The sequence below is a fragment of the Bison bison genome, unplaced genomic scaffold, assembly GCF_000754665.1.
Source record: "Bison bison bison isolate TAMUID 2011002044 unplaced genomic scaffold, Bison_UMD1.0 scf7180017864148, whole genome shotgun sequence".
NCBI classification, from domain to species: Eukaryota; Metazoa; Chordata; class Mammalia; order Artiodactyla; family Bovidae; genus Bison; species Bison bison.
Window position 1 is genome coordinate 877,994 of NW_011494720.1, and position 23,193 is coordinate 901,186.

General features: G+C 42.0%; 1 protein-coding gene across 1 annotated transcript in view; it reads left to right on the forward strand.

The window, feature by feature from the left end:
• The window catches only part of MTHFD1L (methylenetetrahydrofolate dehydrogenase (NADP+ dependent) 1-like), a 178,039-nt gene that overhangs the window by 54,606 nt on the left and 100,240 nt on the right, over positions 1–23,193 (forward strand). The window contains exons 16-19 of the mRNA XM_010840821.1: positions 5,506–5,582; positions 9,278–9,418; positions 12,003–12,071; positions 14,944–15,055. Coding sequence (XP_010839123.1) covers positions 5,506–5,582; positions 9,278–9,418; positions 12,003–12,071; positions 14,944–15,055 — 399 coding nt within the window. The remainder of the gene's footprint in view (positions 1–5,505; positions 5,583–9,277; positions 9,419–12,002; positions 12,072–14,943; positions 15,056–23,193) is intronic.

Sequence of the window (23,193 nt, forward strand, 5' to 3'; positions counted from 1 at the left end):
ACCTTTGCTTCCTGTTTGCCTCATCCCTCTGCCCCGCCCCCCACTGGCCCATCCCGCCCCATCTCCCATCTTGCCTTCCCGGACACAGCTCAGGACCACCCCACCTGCATGAAGCTCAACTCCCGGGAATCCATTCAACCTGTTCACTACAAAATTTAGTGAGATGGAAAAGCAAAGACTAGAGAACCCGTCTTGTCTCTGTCATTTATGAGCTGTGTAACTCTGGACAAGTGAATTACTTGCTTTCCTCATCTGTAAATGAGTCATAATAGCCTTTCCCTTGGGTGGCTGTAGTGGGACATGAGAGTACTTTCCAACCCTGAAGCACCATCTAGATGGTCATTATGGTAATAGTCGTATGAGGTACTTTTTCTGTGTGTCTCTGTCTCCCAGACTCCTAACATAGAGTAAAATCTCTTCAGAAACTTCTGAATGTTTTTTAAAATTATCAAAGTAGTAACATTATACAGATTTTTTTTGTTAGTTTAGTTCAGTTGCTCAGTCGTGTCCAACTCTTTGCAACCCCATGAATCGCAGCACACCAGGCCTCCCTGTCCATCACCAACTCCCGGAGTTCACTCAGACTCACATCCATCGAGTCAGTCATGCCATCCAGCCATCTCATCCTCTGTCGTCCCCTTCTCCTCCTGCCCCCAATCCCTCCCAGCATCAGAGTCTTTTCCAATGGGTCAACTCTTCGCATGAGGTGGCCAAAGTACTGGAGTTTCAGCTTTAGCATCATTCCTTCCAAAGAAATCCCAGGACTGATCTCCTTTAGAATGGACTAGTTGGATCATACAGATTTTGCTGCTGCTACTGCTAAGTCGCTTCAGTCGTGTCCGACTCTGTGCGACCCCATAGACGGCAGCCCATCAGGCTCCCTCGTCCCTGGGATTCTCCAGGCAAGAACACTGGAGTGGGTTGCCATTTCCTTCTCCAGTGCATGAAAGTGAAAAGTGAAAGTGAAGTCACTCAGTCGTGTCCGACTCTTAGCGACCCCGTGGACTGCAGCCCACCAGGCTCCTCCGTCCATGGGATTTTCCAGGCAAGAGTACTGGAGTGGGGTGCCATTGCCTTCTCCAATGCATGAAAGTGAAAAGTGAAAGTGAAGTCACTCAGTCGTGTCCGACTCTTAGCGACCCCGTGGACTGCAGCCCACCAGGCTCCTCCGTCCATGGGATTTTCCAGGCAAGAGTACTGGAGTGGGGTGCCATTGCCTTCTCCGCATCTCTAAAAAAAATCAGAAACGTCTAACTGTGCAAATAAAACTACTATTCATAGTTTTTCTGTGCACCTACATTTTGTTTATAATTAAAGCTATAGAATTTGTACCCTACTAGTTCCACTTATATCATAATAAGATATCATTTATATCATGTTCCATTTTGTTAGTGACTGTTATGGTCATTTTAAATGGTCCCAGAAGTCTTCTGTGAATGAACTACAACCTCCTTAAACATATGCCTATAACTGAACAGACCAACATCATTTTTATTTTATTTATGTATCTTTTTGGCTGCTCCGTGGGACATATGGGATCTTAGTTCCCCAACCAGGGTTTGAACCCACACTCCCTGCAGTGGAACTGCACAGCCTTAACCACTGGACTGCCAGGGAAGTCCCACCATCATCATTTTTAATTCTTGGTATGAATATGTTTAGCATTTTATTGGGAATCTACTGGAAGGATTAATTATTCCAACACCATTGTATTCAAAAGTCATAGTCAACTTTTTCCAGGTATTTGTGAATTCGTTTTATTCCTTAAAAGATATTTGGAGGTGTACTTACAAATGAAAAATTATGCAGGTGGAATCAGTGTATTTGAAACCTAGCATGGGGATATGCTAAAAAGAAATCTTACATGAGGGACAGTCTTCCACATCTACACTGTGGCTCCAGCAGAGGTAGCCATCAGAAACAGGGCTGTGTTCTTCTTCTTTCTCTCTGAGAAGCATGAAAACACTGACGTTACTGTGGTTGTGAATCATTTCTCGTGGAGATGACGTTAAAAAAATAGTCCCGATAAATGTTAGAATGGCATTATTGTTTAGGGCCACTGAAGTGACAAAAACATCATTGCCACCTGGAGTTGTGTGTAATTAAAGCTATAGAATTTGTACCCTACTAGTTTCATTTATATCATAATAAGATATCATTTATATCATGTTCCATTGCCACAAGGAGTTCGGAATGACATTTGACAGCTAGTTTGGCTCTTCCTCCCATGGATTAATATGAGAAAAAGGACTCTCCCATCACGTAGATTGAGGCCATTTAATAATTGGACTTAGAGCTTAAAAGAGTATAACCTTTATGATGAGATTAGATGCTTTTCTAATTTGATAACTAGAAAGGAGACATTCAGGGACCTCGTGAGGCTAAAAACCTCCTCTCACACCATATGGATGTTGGACATTTAGTGGTCACTTCTTTCCTTTCATCCTGTGTAAGAAATGTGACTCTTGGTGGTTTTATCCTATGCTTCCTATCAGAAGCTTGAAGGCCTCATAATGCCTGCTGACAGGGAGGAACTGGGAGCTGATAGACTTTTATAGAAACACATGATATAAGCAGAAGAGACAGTGGACATTGGGTCATTTTATTGTTCCTTGGGATGTGAATCCCTGCCTTTCTGAACATTGGGTCCTGCAGGGGCTCAAGGGCTGTTAGACAAAGGACCCAAAGCCTCGATCTCCAGGAAACTGATATCCAGTTACTGGTTCCCAGCACTGCCCTGCAACTTTGCAGGGAATCAGTACCGTTCTTCTGCTGAATCCAAAATAAGGGCCTGCCCCTTATGTCCTACCTTGTACCACCCAGTGCCTGAACCGTAGCTGGTTGTTAATGAGCCTCAGGACACAGCAGTGTAGTCCTAAAGGGACCGTCTAGGGCAAAGAGTGAAAAGACAGATCTCTTCTCTCTGCAGGAGCTCTTCACCTTCTCCACACCTACCTGCACTCTCCATCTCTCGCTTTGGCCAGCGAGTGCCTTCCATCAGAGAATGATGTCTCGTTTGTCTTTGTATCCCTGTACAGCTGGCACAGCATCTGTCACAAAATTGACCCTAAGTAAAAATCTCTGAAGTGAATAAATATGTTTCTCACTCTATCTTTAGCTCTATCTTAGAGCTAAAGACTTAGAGTCAAGGAATTCTGTATTACTAGTGTTACCTTCTGCTTTCCAGATGGCTCAGTGGTAAAGAACGCACCTGCCAAGCAGGAGATACGGGTTCAGTCCCTGGTTTGGGAAGATCCCTTGAAGAGGGAAATAGCAACCCACTCCAGTATTCTTGTCTAGGAAATCCCATGGACAGAGGAGCCTGGTGGGCTACAGTCCATGGGGTCACAGAAAGAGTCGGACACGACTTGACTTAGCGACTGAACAACAAAGCGTTACTTTCTAGTATGCATCTTTCTTGTGTATCAGAATTTAATCTTCACAGTTCTTGTCTTATGTATCACTGTCATTTCGCTTGTGTCTTTCCACGGACATCCAAAGCTTGATGGACCGTGAGATGTCCTGCTCTACTAGGGCCGTGCCAAACTCGGCCTGCGGGGGCGGGGCGGTGGGTGGTGGTTCTGGTTCCCACTGATTATAGCTGATCTTGTTAACTTGGTTCTTTTTCTATTCTTGGCTTGTGTTCTCTTTGCTAAATAAATCCAGCTGAATTTCCAATAAAAAAGATCATGTTGTGTATGCTTCACATGAGAGTAGGAAATCCTTTTACTTTATATGATTCTGCACCATTGGTCTTGAGAATAAGTACTAGCTAGTGGCAATATGGCAGAGAAGCCAATGGCATCCCACTCCAGTACTCTTGCCTGGAAAATCCCATGGACGGAGGAGCCTGGTGGGCTGCAGTCCATGGGGTTGCACAGAGTTGGACACAACTGAGCGACTTCACTTTCACGCATTGGAGAAGGCAATGGCAACCCACTCCAGTGTTCTTGCCTGGAGAATCCCAGGGACAGCGGAGCCTGGTGGGCTGCCGTCTATGGGGTCTCACAGAGTTGGACACGACTGAAGCGCCTTAGCAGCAGCAGCAGCAGCAGTGGCGATATGGAGAGGCATTCCTTTCTGGATATAGGACTCTGTGTCTTAAAGTCATAGAGAGTGCCCTGTGCTTGGTGAGTGTTGCTTCGATATCCGTATGGGCCTGTGGTAATGAGTGTGTATGTATGAATGTGTGAGAGAGAGGAGGATTGTACATGGAGAAAGAGCTGACACTTAACAAGTCAGGGAACAATGGAGGCAGACAAGGTGAGCAGGTCCGCTCGTGCTTTGTGTATGAAAGGAAACGTTCACATTGTTTATCCCACAGATGATATTAGTCCCCAGATATGCGATTCCCATCACTGTTTTTGTCAGCGCTGTATTAAACATTTAGTAAGTTGGATATAAGTTGTCAGTTGGACTGCCTGCTCTTTGATGCCATATGAATTATTAGTGAAGTCTGTATCCTTCTTTCTTTGATTCCTGGCATTGTACATTTGGTTTTCACAAAACAAAGTGTGAATCAGTGCCATTCAGACAAGCCAGTGAAAAGTGTAAAGAGAATTGATACCCACTCTTACCATCATTGACTTCTCCCCCTAAATTCTACTTTATTTATTTTAGAGGGTTTATTTTTCCTGGTGGTAAAATATAAAATTATCATTTTAATTACTCATAAGTGTGGTATTCATGGCATTAAGTGTACAATATATAGTTATACCATCAACACTAACTATACCCAAAATCTTTTTATCATCCTCAATAAAAACTCATTTCCTAAATAATAACTCCCCACCTCCCCTCAGCCCCTGTTCATCACCATTCTGTTCTGTCTATAAATAAAAGAGCCCTGTACAAGTGGAATCATACTGTATCCAGTTTATTTCATTTTTCATGATATTTTCCATGTTCATCCATGTTGTAGCATGAGGTATCAAATATTCACTCATTTTATGGCTGTGTAGCATTCCATTGTCCATCTGTACTGCATGGTATGAGTGGATAAAACTGGATGAAATGGTTTAATGGATAAAATTGGTTTATTCATTCATCTGTCAGTGGACACTCCTTGGCTGTTGTGAATAAATGCTGCTATGATCATGGGTTTGCAATACCCGCTTCCAGTTCTGTTGGAAGTGGTGGGTCATACGGTCATGTAGTGTTTACCCTTAGAGGGACTTAATTGTCTTCTTCTTGGGCCTCATGCTTCATTGTGAAAAAAAAAAAAGGATACTGCTTCAGAAATGCTTTTCCTTACTGCCTGGTAAAAATGGCACGCCACCCCTGACCCCTGCCCCAACACAGGCTCTCCTGTCCCCTCCTTTATTTCCTAGGCTGGGTGATCGCTAATTTCTTTGAGCCCTGTCTGTGTCCTCACACGGGATCATCTGCTCAAGAAGTCAAACCATGTTTCTTGCTCTCCACTGCCTCCCAGCATCCAGAACCACTTCAGATACACACTGGACAGCCAGTTCCTACTTGCTGATCCTCTGTTCTCTTCTCTTTCAGTTGTGGATACCAATGACCGATTTCTACGGAAAATAACCATTGGGCAGGCGAACACAGAGAAGGGCTGTTCCCGGCAGGTAAGGTAGTGCCTTCTCTAGGGACAGCTCTGCTCTTGCATTTTCCCTGCCCCAGCAGCTGGTTCTCTGCTTTTCTCTTCTCATTCCTCCACCTGCAGGGGCCAGTGGGTCCCCCCACATGTTTCCAGTCCCTCAGCAAGACTGGGAAAGGATCAGGAGGTGGAAGCTCTTGAATATTATCTTACCACCCTTTTCCTGTGTGATTTTAGTTGTATTTCTGCTAGGAGCCATTCAGGGTATGCCTTGAATATACTTTCTAACATGTTTTATTGTCAGTCTACCCAGTTAGTTGCATAACAACTGAAAAATGAAAGTCTCAGACGTATTATTCATGTTTCATAAACCAAAGAATAAACACCCAGTTATTTGTCTTAATAGCCTGAGAAGTTGTTAAGAATAATGTCCTATTATCCAAACCCAGAAAATGTGGAAGATAAATTACAACGCTCATCCTCATTTTAATAGGACTCTGGTGTGAAGCAACGGTGCTTAGGGAATATAAATTCATTCCATAATTTTTCATCCAGGCACAGCAGGCCTCTAAATTATTATTTTTTGTAGTAAACTTTATACCTTAAGATAGCTTTAGATTCATGGCTTTTGCATTAACTTGCACAATTTCTGTGCTTATTTTTGTGCTTTATCTTGGCACTAGAGAGGTGCAAGATAAACAATGGCTGTGGTCTGATGCTCACTTGGTGCCTTGTGTTGGTAGGCCCGTTACATGCATGATGAGCACATTTAGTTTGTAAATCTAGTTTGCAAATGAGAAAAGTTGGCATATTGCGTTAGGTAACTTGTCCAAGGTTGTATTCTATATTGCTTTAAGCATACATATTTTTAAATTATAAAAGACTATATTTAAGAACTTTAACTGATTTTTTTTAACCTTTAAAGCTATTTTAACTTAAAACATATTTCTATGTCAATAAAAGTAGATCTAGATCATCATTTTTTAATAGCTATATAACATCACATTTTGTAGATGTACCATAACTGGATTCAACCAGTTCACTCTTAATGTAACTTAGGGTATTAGGCTAAAATAAACAAGCTGTAACATACATGTACACGTATGTTACAGCTTATTTATTTTATCCCAACATAAAATACATAACCCCTTCATGGATTGTGGTGAAGGGCCTTGTGTAACAATGAAACTATGAGCCATACCATGCAGGGCCACCCAAGATGGATAGGTCATAGTGAAGAGTTCTGATAAAACGTGGTCCCTTGGAAAGGGGAATGGCAAACCACTCCAATATTCTTGCCATGAGAACCTCATAAACAGTACAAAAAAAGCAAAGAGATATGACACTGGAAGATGAGCCCCACAGGTCAAAAGGTGTCAGTATGCTACTAGAGAAGAGCAGAGGGCAATTACAAATAGCTCCTGAAACAATGAAGTGGCTGGGCCAAAGTGGAAACAACACTCAGTCGTGAGTGTGTCTGGTGGTGAAAGTAAAGCCTGGTGTTGTAAAGAACAATACTGTATAGGAACCTGGAATGTTAGGTCCATGAATCAAGGTAAATTGAAAGTGGTCAAGCAGAAGGTGGCAAGAGTGAACATTGACATCTTAGGAATCAGTTAACTAAAATGGACAAGAATGGGTGAATTTAATTAAGATGACCGTTGTATCTACTACTGTTGAGTCATCTCTTGTACAACATATCATTAAGGCCAGGATCTTGAGGATGTTGTTTGACAGCCTCTTGTTTTATAGGTTACTTTGTGTATTGTACTTAATGCACTTCTTACATTAAGATCAGATCTACTGTTAGTAAGTACTATTGTATATTCCCTGGAAGGAATGATTCTGAAGCTGATGCTCCAATACTTTGGCCACCTCATGTGAAGAGTTGACTCATTGGAAAAGACCTTGATTTTGGCTAGAGGAGAAGGGGGCGACAGAGGATGAGATGTTTAGATATCATCACTGAGTCAATGGACATGAATCTGAGCAAACTCCGGGAGATGGTGAGGGATGGGAAGCCTGCTGGGCTGCAGTCCATGGGGTCACAAAGAGTCAGACGTGACTTAGTGACTGCACAACAACAACATACACACATTTTTGTGTAATCCTGCCTGACGATACCCTTACGACAAACTCCCAGATCCATAACTGCAGAATCAGAGGATACAGATGTAAATGTTGGTGTGCATTTCCCCATCACATTCCAGGAAAGCTACGTCAACTCACATCCTTGCCAACATGGCTTTTTGTCTTTTGTGTAAACATGTGATATGCAATAAGGATATCTTATTTATACCTTAATGTGATTTGGAAATATTTTATTTGCAAAACAGAAACAAGTAGCCCTCTAATAGCTACACTATTCAGGCATAAAATGAGTAACTATTCTTATATTGATCCTTGCTTCATTTTTGATAGTGCTGGAGATAGAAAATTCTGAAATTGTAACAATTACAAATGAAGAACCTATAGGAGTGTTATATATTCCTCTTATTACTTACACAGTTCATATTTTAAGGATATTTTGAACCTTGGTTTTTGTACAGAAAGTCTCATTATTTTTAGTCTTTTTTCATATGCACTGTTTTTAGTAGAACGGAGGTATAGAAAATCCTAAATTTCATACAATGAAAAATGACTTATGTTTGGAATGGCTTATATTGAGAATGTAATAATTGAGTATAGATGCATTTGACTCTCAGGTAATATGTTTTCACTAAATCAACGACTACTGAAATCTCAACCAGGAAGTAGCCAGAAAACTCCTTCTTTCCTTCATTTCCTCTTCTGCTGGTGCCCAAAATGGACCAATAAAATATCTCCTGAGGTGATCCTGCCAGGGGGCAGCTATTTGCTATGTAAGACTGAACTTGTCTGGCTCCCACACCCCTGGGGACGGAGGGTGATGAAGTGGTTTTGTCCAGTGGCTGAATTAGGAGGAGGAAGAGGGCGATCGTTCCTTGTGTTCTTGTTGGATTGTGTCCAGGGTGGAATCAGAGCCAGGAGAGGGAGTAGGAAGGCCCAGGGGCATTTCTCAGAAAGTAGCCACTCTCCACGTTTGTGGCTGAACGGTTCACCATCTGAGGTGGACAGCTCAGAATGGATTCCACGTCACCTCATGACTGGGGAGTGGGTGTGGAGAACACAAGTTGGGGGCCTCCTCACTGCTGTGCCAAGCTCTAAGTCTACAAAACTGGCTTCAGACCATCTTCTTTCACAGTTTGCTGCTCATCTCTTAATGGGGCAAACACATGCAGCCCCCTCGACACACAGAAGTGACAGAGAGGGTAGTTGGAGAACTCTTTCTTTATTTTGCCAACACGTATTGAATCCTGCTTCATTTCACACTCAGTCCCCCAAGCTGGGGACTCAGGAACAAACCTTCCTCAAATGGTCCCTGTCTTTGTGGCACTACGGTTCTGCAGTGGAGATCTGCATCCATCAGACCATCACATTAACAATTACAAGTCTGAGACGTGCCTCAAAAGCACATCTCGTAGTGCCGCGAGCTGGTGTTATGGAGGGGCCTGGCCATGCCCTGTTCTGCTCAGCAGAGCAAATAAAGAGCACTAAGCCCAGGACTGTGCAATTGCTGGAAATTTGTGCATCTGAGAATGGTCTATTGAGGACTGAACCCCAGGCCCGCAAGACCTGAGTGCTGCAATATAGCGCTCCATGGAAACAGTCCGCTGACCAGGACCTCGACTTTTGTTGTTTCAGGCGCAGTTTGACATCGCAGTGGCCAGTGAAATCATGGCAGTGCTGGCTCTGACCGACAGCCTATCGGACATGAAGGAGCGGCTGGGAAGAATGGTGGTGGCCAGTGACAGAAATGGACAGCCTGTGACAGCTGACGACTTGGTATGTCCATCTCAGAAGCTCCAGAGAGCTCAAGGCCCCTGACCTTCCCCATCCAGGGACCGAACCCAGGTCTCCCGAATTGCAGGCAAATTGATGACTGTCTGAGCCACCAGGAGCCACATGTAACCAGGAGAATGAGAGTCTTCTTCATGTCACTGGGTATAATGGGAATTTCTGTTCACACCTTTTCCTACTAAAGGTCCCGATTATCCTACAACTTAATGTGGCACTCACAGGCATTTGTAACGTGCTTATTATTCCTGGCTGCAATCAGAGTACCTGAGGTCTATTTCATGTGCTTTTCACGATTCTTTCCAATCCTGATTTCTGCTCTGCCTGGAGTGGAAGCCTGTGGCTTTTTTTTTTTAAAGGTAATCTTTGCCTGCTTTAAATTGAGGGCAAATCACCATTCCAAGGAATAAGAAGCAACTCCACCTTCATGAAAGGGAAGATTAAGTTAAAGAGGCACATTTTTGACTCCAGCCTGCTCCATGGGCATGCTGGTGTGTTTAATTTTGTACCTTCGACTTGGGTTTCAGCTTATTTAAAAACAGATCTCTCCCAAACCATTCGTACTCATGTAGCTTTCTTTTGCATGGAATGATGCTTTCTTACAAAATATTCATAGTAGCCTGGCACACCACCACTTTGCTTAGTGCTGATTGTAATTTGCACACTAATCTTTTTCCTCTCTTCCCTTTCACAGCCACCATTGCTGTTCACCCCCGCCGCCCCCCCCATCAGCAATGTAGCTATTTCATCTGCTTGTACATGTTTATAAGCACACAACACTTGGTACAACATAGACAGCCATTGCTCTAAATTTAAGCTTACTTTCCCATGTATTTAGTCATGCACCATAATGGAATCTTAAATAAACACTGATGAGAAGCTATCTTATTAATTCCAAGGGCTTGGGGTAATTTTAAACCTTTGCCAAAATGTCTTGATTACCTTTTAGCTTCTTTTTGAAGAGGTGAATCTGACTGACTCATAAGTCTTGTAAAGTAGGTTAAATAGATAAATTTATATCGGCTGCTCATGGAATGCTTAGTATAAAGCTAAAAGAGAAAATCCAAATGCAGTTTGCTGTAAAGGTATTGCTTTTTAAAAATTATCAAATCTCAACATTTCTCTCTAGAATAGTATATTATAGTTTCTGTAGAAATATTTCCTCTGTATCCTCTTAATATTAGGTATCAGTAATATGTCAGGAGTACTTTGAAAGGGCTTAATCCACAAATATTTCCCTGAACTTTTTTTTGCTTTGTGATGAAACTCTCGGATCTGGAACAAAAAAACTCAGAGTTGACTCTTTGGTGTTTCTTGCTTGCAAAATGTACCTAATTTCTTCATATACCTGTAATAGGTAGGTTACAGTTCTTGCAACATTTATTTTGTCCAATAAAGTAGAAAGTAAATTTGACTTTTAAAGACATTTCAATGATTCCATATTATAAAAGGACAAAAATAGAAATTGGTTATATAAGAGAAACATTTAATATTGTTGATGATAGAGGTAGAGAGAAAGTAATAAACAAATCCTTAGATTCTACTGCCTGATCTGTCAGGATTTGTTGCAGGCCACCTTCATTTTTTCAAGGCTACATGCACATGCATTTGCTCATAATATGACCTTCTAATTATTTGACTAGTTTGTTGAAAGATCATTCCCCAGGGTCTTTAGAAAAGGTGGAAAGAAATTTTTTTTTTTTTTTTTATTGCTTTCCCAAGACTTCCCTGGTGGTCCAGTGGCCAAGACATCACACTCTCAATGCAGGGGGTCTGGGTTTGGTCCCTGGTCAAGGAACTAGATCCTACATGCTGCAAGTAAGACCCAGCCCAGCCAAATAAACAAATAGAACAGTATTTTTTTTTAAATTCCCTTTGTGGCCTGCTTTGCACACTTTCCCCAGTAGTTCTCAGACTTCATCCCTGCTTTGTCTCTTTCTTGTCCTGTTCTTTTCCAGGAATGCAATAGGGAGCTGCAAGAGAGCCTAATTCAAGCTTCATAGGATTGAAAGGAAGCAACCACAGCCACAAGTGGCTTCAGCTTCATTCTAGGCAGATGTAGGGTGAGAGACAGAAAACAAGATGCCTTTCCAGTGTCCTGAGTACCTTCTGCATCTGTGGGCTGAGATGCAAGCGAGAATAGAAACCAGCGCGGGTGCCTTTAGACACACCCCCTTCTCTCTACAGTCCCTTTCTGTAACCAGCCTTGTTTTCATTCTTCATCTTATTTCTCAGGGCAATAGTGTAATCTCTGGTGATGAAAAGTAACGTGCATAATTGCCAGAAAAAAACTTAGGTGAATTGAAAGGTATAGTAAGCCCCTTATTTCAATCAAGGAAGGTCTTGAGAAAAAATGCAATGACTACTGCTTCCCCATCACATCCTAGAAGGGTTGGCATCCACTCAGGCGAGGTGAGAGCACTGTCTTACCTATAGCTCAGACTTGACGGCTGCCAGTGGGGTTACCCATGCACAAGGCAGGCTGGTGAGAAGCGGCTGAGAATTCACCCTCATGTGAATGATCTTTTGTCGATAATCTAAATAAGTGTATTTTTTCCTCCCTTTTCTTTAGGGGGTGACAGGTGCTTTGACTGTTCTGATGAAAGACGCGATAAAACCAAATCTGATGCAGACCCTAGAAGTAAGTGGTTTTGTTTTCATAGAAAGTGTTGACAGAGTTGCATTAAATAGACTGCTTTTGCATCTCTACATGTGAGCATTTCCAGCCCTTCTGAGCCTATGAGGAGCATCAGAATAATTGGTTGGTCATCCGGAAAGAAAAAGGTTCTTGATATGATTCCTGCCTTAGCTAATGAAGTACTAATTGACCAGAATAGAAACTTAGAAACTCAATAAATGTCTGTCTTACATCTCAGCAACTTGTGTAGCCGTGGGTTAACCACATGCAGTGTAGACGGGAAATACCCGCTTGCGGCAGTTCTGTCCAGTATGGTACCTATGGGCCCCTCGTGGTTATTTCAGTCTGAATTAGTCTAAGTTTAAAATTCGGTTGTTCAGTCATACTAGTTAACATTTCTATTTATTTTTATCAGCTACATTTTAAGTGCTCTATAGCCACATGTGGATGGTGGTTATCATATTGGACAGAGCAGATAGAGAATATTTTGAGCACTGCAGAAAGTTCTTGTGGATAATGAATGCTCTTTTAGATCTCTGGTCAGCAAGGAACAGTTGAAGCGTCAATCTTATGAAATGGTTGAAAAGTCCATTATGGAGAATATTCATAGCTTTGTCATCGTAGAAACCAAGATAGTTCCTGTTATTACTTTGCTAAGTGATCTGTATATAAAATAAAATATTGAACTCAGAATAGATATTTTTATGTCTTGGGTTAGTGATAGAATTTCTTAGACAAAGTGTTAACAAACTTTGACAACACAGTTAGACAAAGTATACTGTGTCATATAAGTTGAGTGTGTGAGACTGTGCTTGAATGTCCAACAATGATGTTCTAAGAATTTTTATATCTATTTAAACCACATCCTGGGAGCTCAAAAACCAGGGCTCTAATACTTCATGCTGCTTTAGTGATGAATCTGCTGTGTGGCCTTTAATTTTAATCTAATTAAAATTAAATGCTGCTGATCTAGTCCCTAGAGTCATTATCCCAGGGATAGCAGTGTGTTGATGCTAATCCAGCCACACCCTGTCACCTGTCGACCTGGAGACTGGTGTGCAGTGCTTCTTAAAGAGATGGCCAGGATGAGAGTTGCAGGGCACAGAGGAGTGAAGCCTACTGCCTACCCAGGGGTGGAGCCTGTGGCCTTGTCTCTTTAAATTTTCCTCACTAGCTCCACTCACTTACTACAGGCGCTACACCCTATAACTCCCAAGGCTAGGAGGTGATGGAGACATTAAGAGCTTAAACAGTGTTTTCTTCAGAGCACTTAAAAGGTTTCTCTGCATAGAAGTGAGAACTGTAGATGGACAGACAGATAACGATCTGGACAGTAAACATACATGTCTTCATTTCCATAAAGACGGATCCCAGCATTATTTCACAGTTATTTTCACTCTTTGCAATGAGTTTTCTTTCACTGCCTTTCTTCCTGCTTTTGTTCATTTTTCTCAGCTTTGAAACATCACTCACAGCCCATCCTGGTTCATGGGAACTTTCCATGGCCCCACCCCCCGCATCGCTCCCTGCCTCCCCCCATGTCAATGGAAGGGCAGCCTGTATTTTCACAGGTGGAGCCAAGACTTCATACACACAGACCTCAGTGGCCCTGCCTGACTCCAAATAAAACCTGAACATTTTACTGAATGTGCATACTTTTTTTAGATAGGACTACGGTCTCTTCTGTTTGACAAAAGTATGGAAATGAAAGTAAAAGACAAGTAATGTCATTTCATGACAAATTTTGTTTAAATCATTAAAATCTAAAGTTTTTGAGAATTCCCTTTTTTCTTTTGTCTTTTTAGTAACTCTGAAATTTTACTATGAGTGAAATTTTTCTTTCATTGTCTTAATAGTTACCAGATTTTTAATAGGTAAGATAAACAATGAGAAAGATAAAATTTTCAAAAATCAAAAGATTATTACTGTAAATATAAAAATGGCCAGTAATAATATGTACTTGCCCTGCCATGATTCCCACAACTCAATTATTGTGCTGATTTTATGATTATATTTTTCTTGGATTAGTTGATTTCTTAATGGGGAAAAAAACATTTAAACAAGCTTCTTAGCCCATCAGAGTTTAATTCCATTCTTTTTAAGAGTATAATGCAGAATACTATGACATAAGGTTTATTTCATGGTCACTGAGGCAGCTAACACAGTGGCTTATCAAAATTTATAATAGGAAATAACTGGGTCTCATAGCTTTTTTTTTTAACTTTTTATTGTGTATTGGGATGTAGCTGATTAACAATGTTGAAATAGTTTCAGGTAAACAGCAAAGGGACTCAGCCACACATATACACCTATCCATTCTCCCCTAAACTCCCGTCCGGCAAGACTGCTGCATAATGTTGAGCAGAGTTCCATGTGCTATACAGTAGGTCCTTGTTGGTTATCCGTTTTAAATATAGCAACGTGTTCATGTCCATCCCAAACTCCTTCACCGTCCCTTCCCCCACCTCCTTCCTCCCAGCAACCATAAATTCATTCTGTGGGTCTCTTTGTGTTTTATACATAAATTCATTTGCATCCTCTCTTTTTCGATTCCTCACATAAGGGATCTCATAGTATATTTCTTCTCTGTCTAACTTCACTTAGTTTGATAATCTCAAGATCCATCCATATTGCTACGAATGGCATTATTTCATTCTTTTTAATGACTGATATTCCATTGTATACATGTACCATATGTGCTGTGCATTCCTTTGTTGATGGGCATTTAGGTTGTGTCCTGTCTTGGCTGTAAACAGTGCTGCAGTGAACACTGGGGTGCACGAATCATTTCAGATCTTGTTTTTCTCCAGATATATGCCCAGTAGAGGGATTGCAGGGTCATAGCTTTATAAGCTGTGTTCTTCTGCTTCCACAGGGGACGCCTGTATTTGTGCATGCTGGCCCCTTTGCCAACATCGCTCATGGCAACTCTTCAGTGTTGGCTGATAAAATTGCCCTGAAACTGGTTGGGGAAGGAGGATTTGTGGGTAAGTCACTTCTTTTCAACTTATTTGTTGGCCAGAATATGAAAGAAATCTAACAAATGATGACTGGAACAGAGTGAAATCCATTCTGAATGAGATATATTCTTGTATGTCCACCTTTCAGAGATGACCTCAGTCCTGGAAAAGCCCTAATGTCTGGTCTACATTAGTGGTGTGCCATTGTGGTTGAACCATAGATTTTGATGCCAGGTGCATGTAGCTTAGAATATAAGCTCCCATACTTGCTGGTTATGTGACCTTGGGTACAGTATAGTGACCTCTGAGCCTCAGCTTTCTCATCTGTAAAATGGTGATGACAATATTGTATCAAACCTTCAAGGGTTATTGTGACAACCAAATGAGATTATTTGTTCATTCAGCAAATATTTATTGACAGTCTGCCCCATACAACACGTGTGACTCAGCTGTGGCTATGCAGTAAGAGAAACAGACCTAGTTCTGCCCTCCTGGAGCATACTTTGTGTGTAGTTTAACAGGAGAAAGTGCTCTTTAAATGTCAGCTACTATTAGCAGTAATAGCACTACTGATTACTTGAAATGAAATCAGTCTGCTCTTCCTGGAATGGAATGTGTGCTTTTGTGGCTTCATGGATGGGAGATGCCCAACCATCAGACATGAACATTTTTGCTGGTAAGATTTTTTGCTACTGTGAAGCTCTTTGTGGTACCTACCTCTCTTTGGCTCTTGTTGGATATTCCAGCCGGAAAGAGGGGGAAACCACCATAGAGTTTGCTCAGTCCTTGCCAGCCCCAATCCTACCCCTAACACTGAGGCCATGAGGAAACAAAAGACACACAAACAAGGATTCATGAAATTCCACTGTAATTTGACACTGGAGGTGTTACACTGGCAGATTTTCACATGCCAAAAGGTAATTTCCATTCACCATGTGAAAGCCTGTAATCATCGTCTAGCAGTTGCTTCTTTCTCACCAATCATCAGCCTTGTATCAAACTCAGAAGTGAATTATTTTACTAGAAAAGATTCTGCTGGACAAACGAGCTTAGCTCTGTACTTTTATACTTAGCCATTACAAAGTTCATCAGGGTCATTGAGACTGTTTTAAGAATTCCTTATAGACATGCAGTCAGGATCAAATGAGGATTTATATGGTTCATTTCCCAAAGTTCTTATTATACAGCTCTCATGTACTTGCTGCTTCAGTACCAAATCCACTCTGAAAGTGGCTAGATGTGCTGTCTAAATGGATTTGCTAGATTGATCACAGCATAATTGTAGAGCTAATGGACAAGGAGATTGTGTAGGGCAGGCTCTGAAAGGTTAGACACTTCTGTGAAGTGCAGGTTCCAATGCGTCAACTCCACAAATAAAAGAACTTCTTGAAGAAAGCACTCTCTTTTATGCTGATAGGGCTCTGTGCCTCTGTACCAGCCCTTACTTTATAAACACGTATTTATAGAATATGTGTTACTGTGGCAAAGGATCTTTAAAGCTATATGCTGATGATGTACACTGAACACAGTAGCTCTCTGTGTGGCCTTGGAGAAGCTATTAGCATCTTTGGGTGTGTCTCTTGTAGACATTCTCATCTGGAAAATGAGAAGCTGGACCAGACTAGGTGTTGGATCTGGATGGGTGGCTGTGGACCCAGAGTTAGAAGCTGTAGAATCAGAACCCTAACAGTTAATATGACTTGAAGCAATTCCCTTAACTTCTCTAGGACTTGGTGTCCTCCTCTGACAAAAGGAGAATACCTATGCTGCAGGTCTTAATGAGCAGTAACAAATGAGAAAGTGCTTCGTAAACCTAACGTGCTAAGTCACGTCCGACTCTTTGCGACCCTAGGGACTGTAGCCAGCCAGGCTCCTCTGTCCATAGGATTCTCCAGACAAGATTACTGGAGTGGGTTGCCATGCCCTCCTCCAGGGGATCTTCCCAACCCAGGATCAAATCCAAAATCTTAAATCTCTTAAATCTCCTGCATTGGTAGGCAGGTTCTTTACCACTAACACCACCTGGGAAGCCCCTTGTAAACCGAAGTAACTATGTAATTATGTGAATTAAGTAACTATCAATAATTATGTGAATTAAGTAACTATCAATAATTATGTGAATTATTTCTATGATCTCTTCTGAAAGGCCAAGTCCTAGAGTTGGACTATCTTTCTCAACTCCTTTCAAATTGTGTAGTTTTAGGCAAGGTAACCCATGTTTGCCTCACTTTCCTTATCTATAAAGTAGAGATTTTAGTAGGACTTGTCTCATAGGTTTGAAATAAGGATTAAGTGAGTCGATGGATACATTCTGGCATGGTACCTGACACATGGTAAGACTGGATAATTTTTAGTCGCTCCTCGCTATTATTTACTCCATTTTTGATACATGACTAATGGAGGTTAAATTTCCTTTATTTAGGTTTTATTTTCAACTGTTCTAAGATGCTTCTAACATAAAATTTATCATTTTAACCATTTTTAAGTGTGCCACTCAGTGAAATACTTTCACGTTGTTGTGAAAACCGTCACCACCATTCATCTGCAGGACTCTTCATGGTGCAGAACTAAAGCTCTGTACCCATTAAACAACAGCTCCATGTCTCCGGGGCCTGAAACCACCCTTCTAGTTTCTGTCTCTGCACATGACTATTCTAGATAATTCATATCAGTGTTTTTCTGACTGGCTTATTTCACTTAGCATAATGTCCTCAGTGTTCACCCATGTTGTCATCATTTGTCAGAATTCCCTTACTAATTGATTTAGGCTGAACAGTACTCCATAGTTGGAGAAGGAAATGGCAACCCACTCCAGTGTTCTTGCCTGGAGAATCCCAGGGACGCGGGAGCCTGGTGGGCTGCTGTCTATGGGGTCGCACAGAGTCGGACACGACTGAAGCGACTTAGCAGCAGCAGCAGTACTCCAGAGTATGTATATACTGCATTTTGTTTACCCATTCATCTGTCAATGGACACCTTTTGGCTGTTTTGAATAATGCTGCTGTTAATATGAGTGTGCAAATATCTCTCTTTATATTATTTTTAACATAAGATCATAGTTCATTATATGTCCCTGGTGCTCAGACAGTAAAGAACCTACCTGCTAATGCAGGAGACATAGAGACATAGAGATGCAGGTTCAATCCCTGGGTCAAGAAGATCCCCTGGAGAAGGGCATGGCAATCCACTCCAGTATTCTTATCTGTAGAATCCCGTGGACAGAGGAGCCTGGCAGGCTATAGTCCATAACATCGCACAGAGTTGGACACGACTGAGTGGCTTAGCACACAGCACACGTGTAACACTAGTGCCTTATATCAGTATACGCCACAGGACTCAAGATCTACGTTGTTAAACCTTCAGGAAGGTGGTAAATTGATGCTGTGGCTCCATGGAACTCTGGGAGCAAAGTCAGTGTCCTGAACAGAGGGAACAGGGACCATCATCACTCTTTCCCCATTTCCTGGTCGAGCTTGCTCTGTGGGCTGGTTCTTCCCTTGCACTTGGATAAAATTTGCAGTGTATTACTCTCACTACCAGTTAATATCTGCATGTCCAGTCTCATGAAGATCAAAACCTAATTTGCATTCAAATGGAAGCTTCTCTCCAGCGTAAAAACTGGGTCTGCGTCTAGACCACGGGGGTGGAGGGTGGCTGCTTCTCTAACCCCCCTCACCTGGCACTTAGGCTGCCTCTGGCCCCTCCAGGATTGAAGCTTGGCCAGTTGATGATACTAGTCTGGCCTCTTCCACACTCTAGGCAGAAGACTTCTGGGCTATATATTTCCCTTTAAAAAAATTCTACTGCTGGTTCCATACCTGGTCTCTGGATACTATAGCCCTTGGACATCTGACAACCATCAGTGGGAGTGCAGTTCCATCTCTCACAGGACCCTGCCATGGGCTGTTTCTTTTCAGCTCATATTTACTGGGCCCACATGGCAGTATCACTGTTGAGCCTTTGCAGTTGTTCTGCTACACCCTCACTCACTGGCTCCAGAAAAGGGGGAGCAGCTGGCAGGCCTGGAGTGAGACCCGCACATCCATAACTTTCTTTGAAGCAATCCTTGCCCAGCTTCTACCCTTGTTCAGTTCAGTTCAGTTCAGTCGCTCAGTCGTGTCCGACTCTTTGCGACCCCATGAATCACAGCACGCCAGGCCTCCCTGTCCATCACCAGCTCCCGGAGTTCACATCCATCGAGTCGGTGCTGCCATCCAGCCATCTCATCCTCTGTCGTCCCCTTTTCCTCCTGCCCCCAATCCCTCCTAGCATCAGAGTCTTTTCCAATGAGTCAACTCTTCACATGAGGTGGCCAAAGTACTGGAGTTTCAGCTTTAGCATCATTCCTTCCAAAAAAATCCCAGGGCTGATCTTCAGAATGGACTGGTTGGATCTCCTTGCAGTCCAAGGGACTCTCAAGAGTCTTCTCCAACACCACAGTTCAAAAACATCAATTCTTTGGCACTCAGCCTTCTTCACAGTCCAACTCTCACATCCATACATGACCACAGGAAAAACCATAGCCTTGACTAGACGGACCTTTGTTAGCAAAGTAATGTCTCTGCTTTTGAATATGCTATCTAGGTTGGTCATAACTTTCCTTCCAAGGAGTAAGCGTCTTTTAATTTCATGGCTGCAGTCACCATCTGCAGTGATTTTGGAGCCCAGAAAAATAAAGTCTGACACTGTTTCCACTGTTTCCCCATCTATTTCCCATGAAGTGATGGGACCGGATGCCATGATCTTCGTTCTCTGAGTATTGAGCTTTAAGCCAACTTTTTCACTCTCCACTTTCACTTTCATCAAGAGGCTTTTGAGTTCCTCTTCACTTTCTGCCATAAGGGTGGTGTCATCTGCATATCTGAGGTTATTGAAATTTCTCCCGGCAATCTTGATTCCAGCTTGTGCTTCTTCCAGCCCAGCATTTCTCATGATGTACTCTGCATATAAGTTAAATAAGCAGGGTGACAATGTACAGCCTTGTTGTAGCCCCTTTGAAAGGTATCTCTTGGACAAAGGGATACAAAATGTATCTTCAAGCAATTCCTTTGCATGTGCTTCTAGGTTTAGCGTCATTCTTTGGCATGTGAGCAGTTGACATGGTTTGGGGACATCACTGAAATGCAAAAGACCCCCGTTTTAACATCCTTCTACTGAAGCTAAATGTAGTAATACAGATTTATTTGAAGTCTGTGAATGAATTTATGTCCATAGAAGTGTGGTTGTATATAAGAGAGTGTCTCTCTTAAGATACAAAAAAGCTCAAGCTCGAAAGAGAGAGATTGATAACTTGGGTTATATTTTTAAAAATACATTAGTTACGATAAAAGATACAAGACTGAAAAAGCACTTGACAGATTGGGAGGGGACATTTTCAAAGATAATAGGCAAATGACTGGCGTTCAGAATATATAAACCACCATGGACTACAGACTGATTTAAAAAGAAAAAGGGAATAATCCAATAGAAAACCCAGCAAAGAAATTTTTTTTTTTTTAAGAAAATTCACAGAAAAGCAGCAATTTGACAGAATTTCTGGTCCAAAGAAAATACATTTAAGTCCTTTGAAAGAATTTATTTTGGTACACATTTATTGAGTTTCCACTCTATGTCAAGTAATACAGGAAGGAAGTGGGAATCAAAGATCATTAAGATATGTCTCTTACCCCCAGTAATTTATAATGTGGGTGTGAGAGACAGGCCCATAAATGGAGTCTGAGAAGTGAGTACAATGGTTATGAGATTTAATACCATATTGATTAACAAGGACCCTTAAGAGATAATGGGTATCTCTCAAGTAAAATTTTCTTCATATGACTGGTTTTGCTAAGATACATTTAGTCTAGTTTTTTGTTCTGTCCCAACACTCAGAAGGAAAGGATTGTTTTATCTACTCTAAAATGATTAAGATAATGGAATCAGTATTCCATTTAGACTTAAAACAGAGTGGAGTTTAGTTAGTTGCATGAATTCGTTAGACCAGAGCAAAAGGCTTCATGACAGTTTAGTGAAAGTGTTAGTTGCTCAGTCATGTCTGACTCTTTTGCAACCCTGTAGACTGAAGCCCACCAGGCTCCTCTGTCCATGGAATTCTGAAAGCAAAAATACTGCAGTGGGTAGCCATTCCCTTTTCCAAGGGATCTTCCTAACCCAGGGATTGAAGCTGGGTCGCCTGCATTGCAGGAGTATTCTTTACTGTCTGAGCCACCAGGGAATTTCTATTTCTCTTACTCCTTTAGTCAGTACTCCTATGGGAGTCCCCTTGACTTAACAGTTATTGCTATAAAGGCAAATATTTTTTTGGCATCTAACCCCAATCATGTTATTTCTAAAAAGTGAAAAGAAAGTAAAGGAAAACAGCATTGAGTTTCTAGGTTTTTAGAAATGATCTCATATTTAAACTATTTATAGGGATTTGTTTTCTCCTCTCTTAATTTGGTTTTGATTCCACTTTCAAATGAATACTTTGCCTTCTCTCTGGAACGCAGTGTCCACGTATACAGCTTCATAGCCAGCGGTTGTTAGTTGCCAGTCACAGCCACCCCTCCCATAATTAAATACAGAATTATATATAGGAGTATATATACTTAAAAAAAAAAGTCTCCACAATTCTCGTTAGATTTTCAAAGGAGTCTATGACTCGAAAAAGAGTCATCTCGTAACCTGATGGATGTTGTATGCAGTTTAAGTCTACTCACTTTTGTGATCCATGTGAAGGTTTTGTGGCTTTTGATTTTCCAGCCGCATTTGGCAGTTCACAGCCTCGTCCAGACTCCACAAAGTCAAGAAGTCACCTAATTAGTCAGTCTTCTTGCTAGCTGCAGAACAACACGCAGACCCCGGCTGGGCATTCCAGGTGCTTCCGGGGAACATAAGCATAAACAAACACTGCAACCGAAGAGGAAGTCTAGACCAGTGCCCAGTTAAATCGGGCACTGGAGCTTGGCTGGCCCTGAATGTTTCAGGATTAGGATTTAGAGATCAGAACACATAGCTGTGGCATTTCCAAGACAAACTGAGTGGGATTAGGAAACAAAGCCTTGGCAATATTTTCATTATAAATGCTCCCATTCTCTGGGTTGCTCCCAAGCTCCAGACCTGTGCTAAAGCAGTCATGTACGTTCTCACTTAATCCTTAAACAGTTGTGATTATCCCCGTTTTACAGCTGATACAACTGAAGCTTACCAAGATTATGAAACATGTCTGCCATCATTCAGCCAGTAAGTGGTGGAGGGTACAACTTTCCTCTCACTCAAATGTGTGTAGATGATCAGCCAGCTCTTCTGCCTATGGTGATAGTCTCATCTTTACCTGGTTCCCATCCACTCTCATTAAACCGGTCATCATTTGTTTCAGATGACCGGTCTATAGCAGATGGTCACATTTAAAATGAGTACCAGTATAATTGCTGCTGCTGCTGCTAAGTCGCTTCAGTCGTGTCCGACTCTGTGCGACCCCATAGACGGCAGCCCACCAGGCTTCCCTGTCGCTGGGATTCTCCAGGCAAGAACACTGGAGTGGGTTGCCATTTCCTTCTCCAATGCACAAAAGTGAAAAGTGAAAGTGAAATCGCTCAGTCGTATCCGACTCCTAGCGACCCCATGGACTGCAGCCTACCAGGCCTCGCAGCCCATGGGATTTTCCAGGCAAGAGTACCGGAGTGGGGCACCATTGCCTTCTCCCACCAGTATAATTATTCTGATACAGAATAATGTGTGCAAACAGTAGTGGAATAAATTTGGTTTTTTTTTTTTAATTCTTCTCTTACTACTTTAAAAGATCTTTTCCCTGAATATATTGCTAATTAAAGGTTGTTTTATTGAGTCACATTCTGATCTACTCACTGCTCCCCTCACATGTGTCCGCTGGCAGACATTCTTCCCAATATTTATGTGTGTGTGTGTGTGTGTGTGTGTGTGTATGTGTGTGCACTCAGTAGTGTCAGACTGTAGCCAGCCAGGCTCCTCTGTCCATGGAGTTCTGCAGGCAGGAGTACTGGAGTGAGTTGCCATGCCCTTCTCCCAGGGATCTTCCCCACCCAGGGATGGAACCCACATCTCTTACGTCTCCTGCATTGGCAGGTGGGTTCTTTACCTCAGGCACCCCTGGGAAGCCCTCCCAACCTTTATACTGTATGGGCTTCCCTGGTGTCTCAGATGGTAAA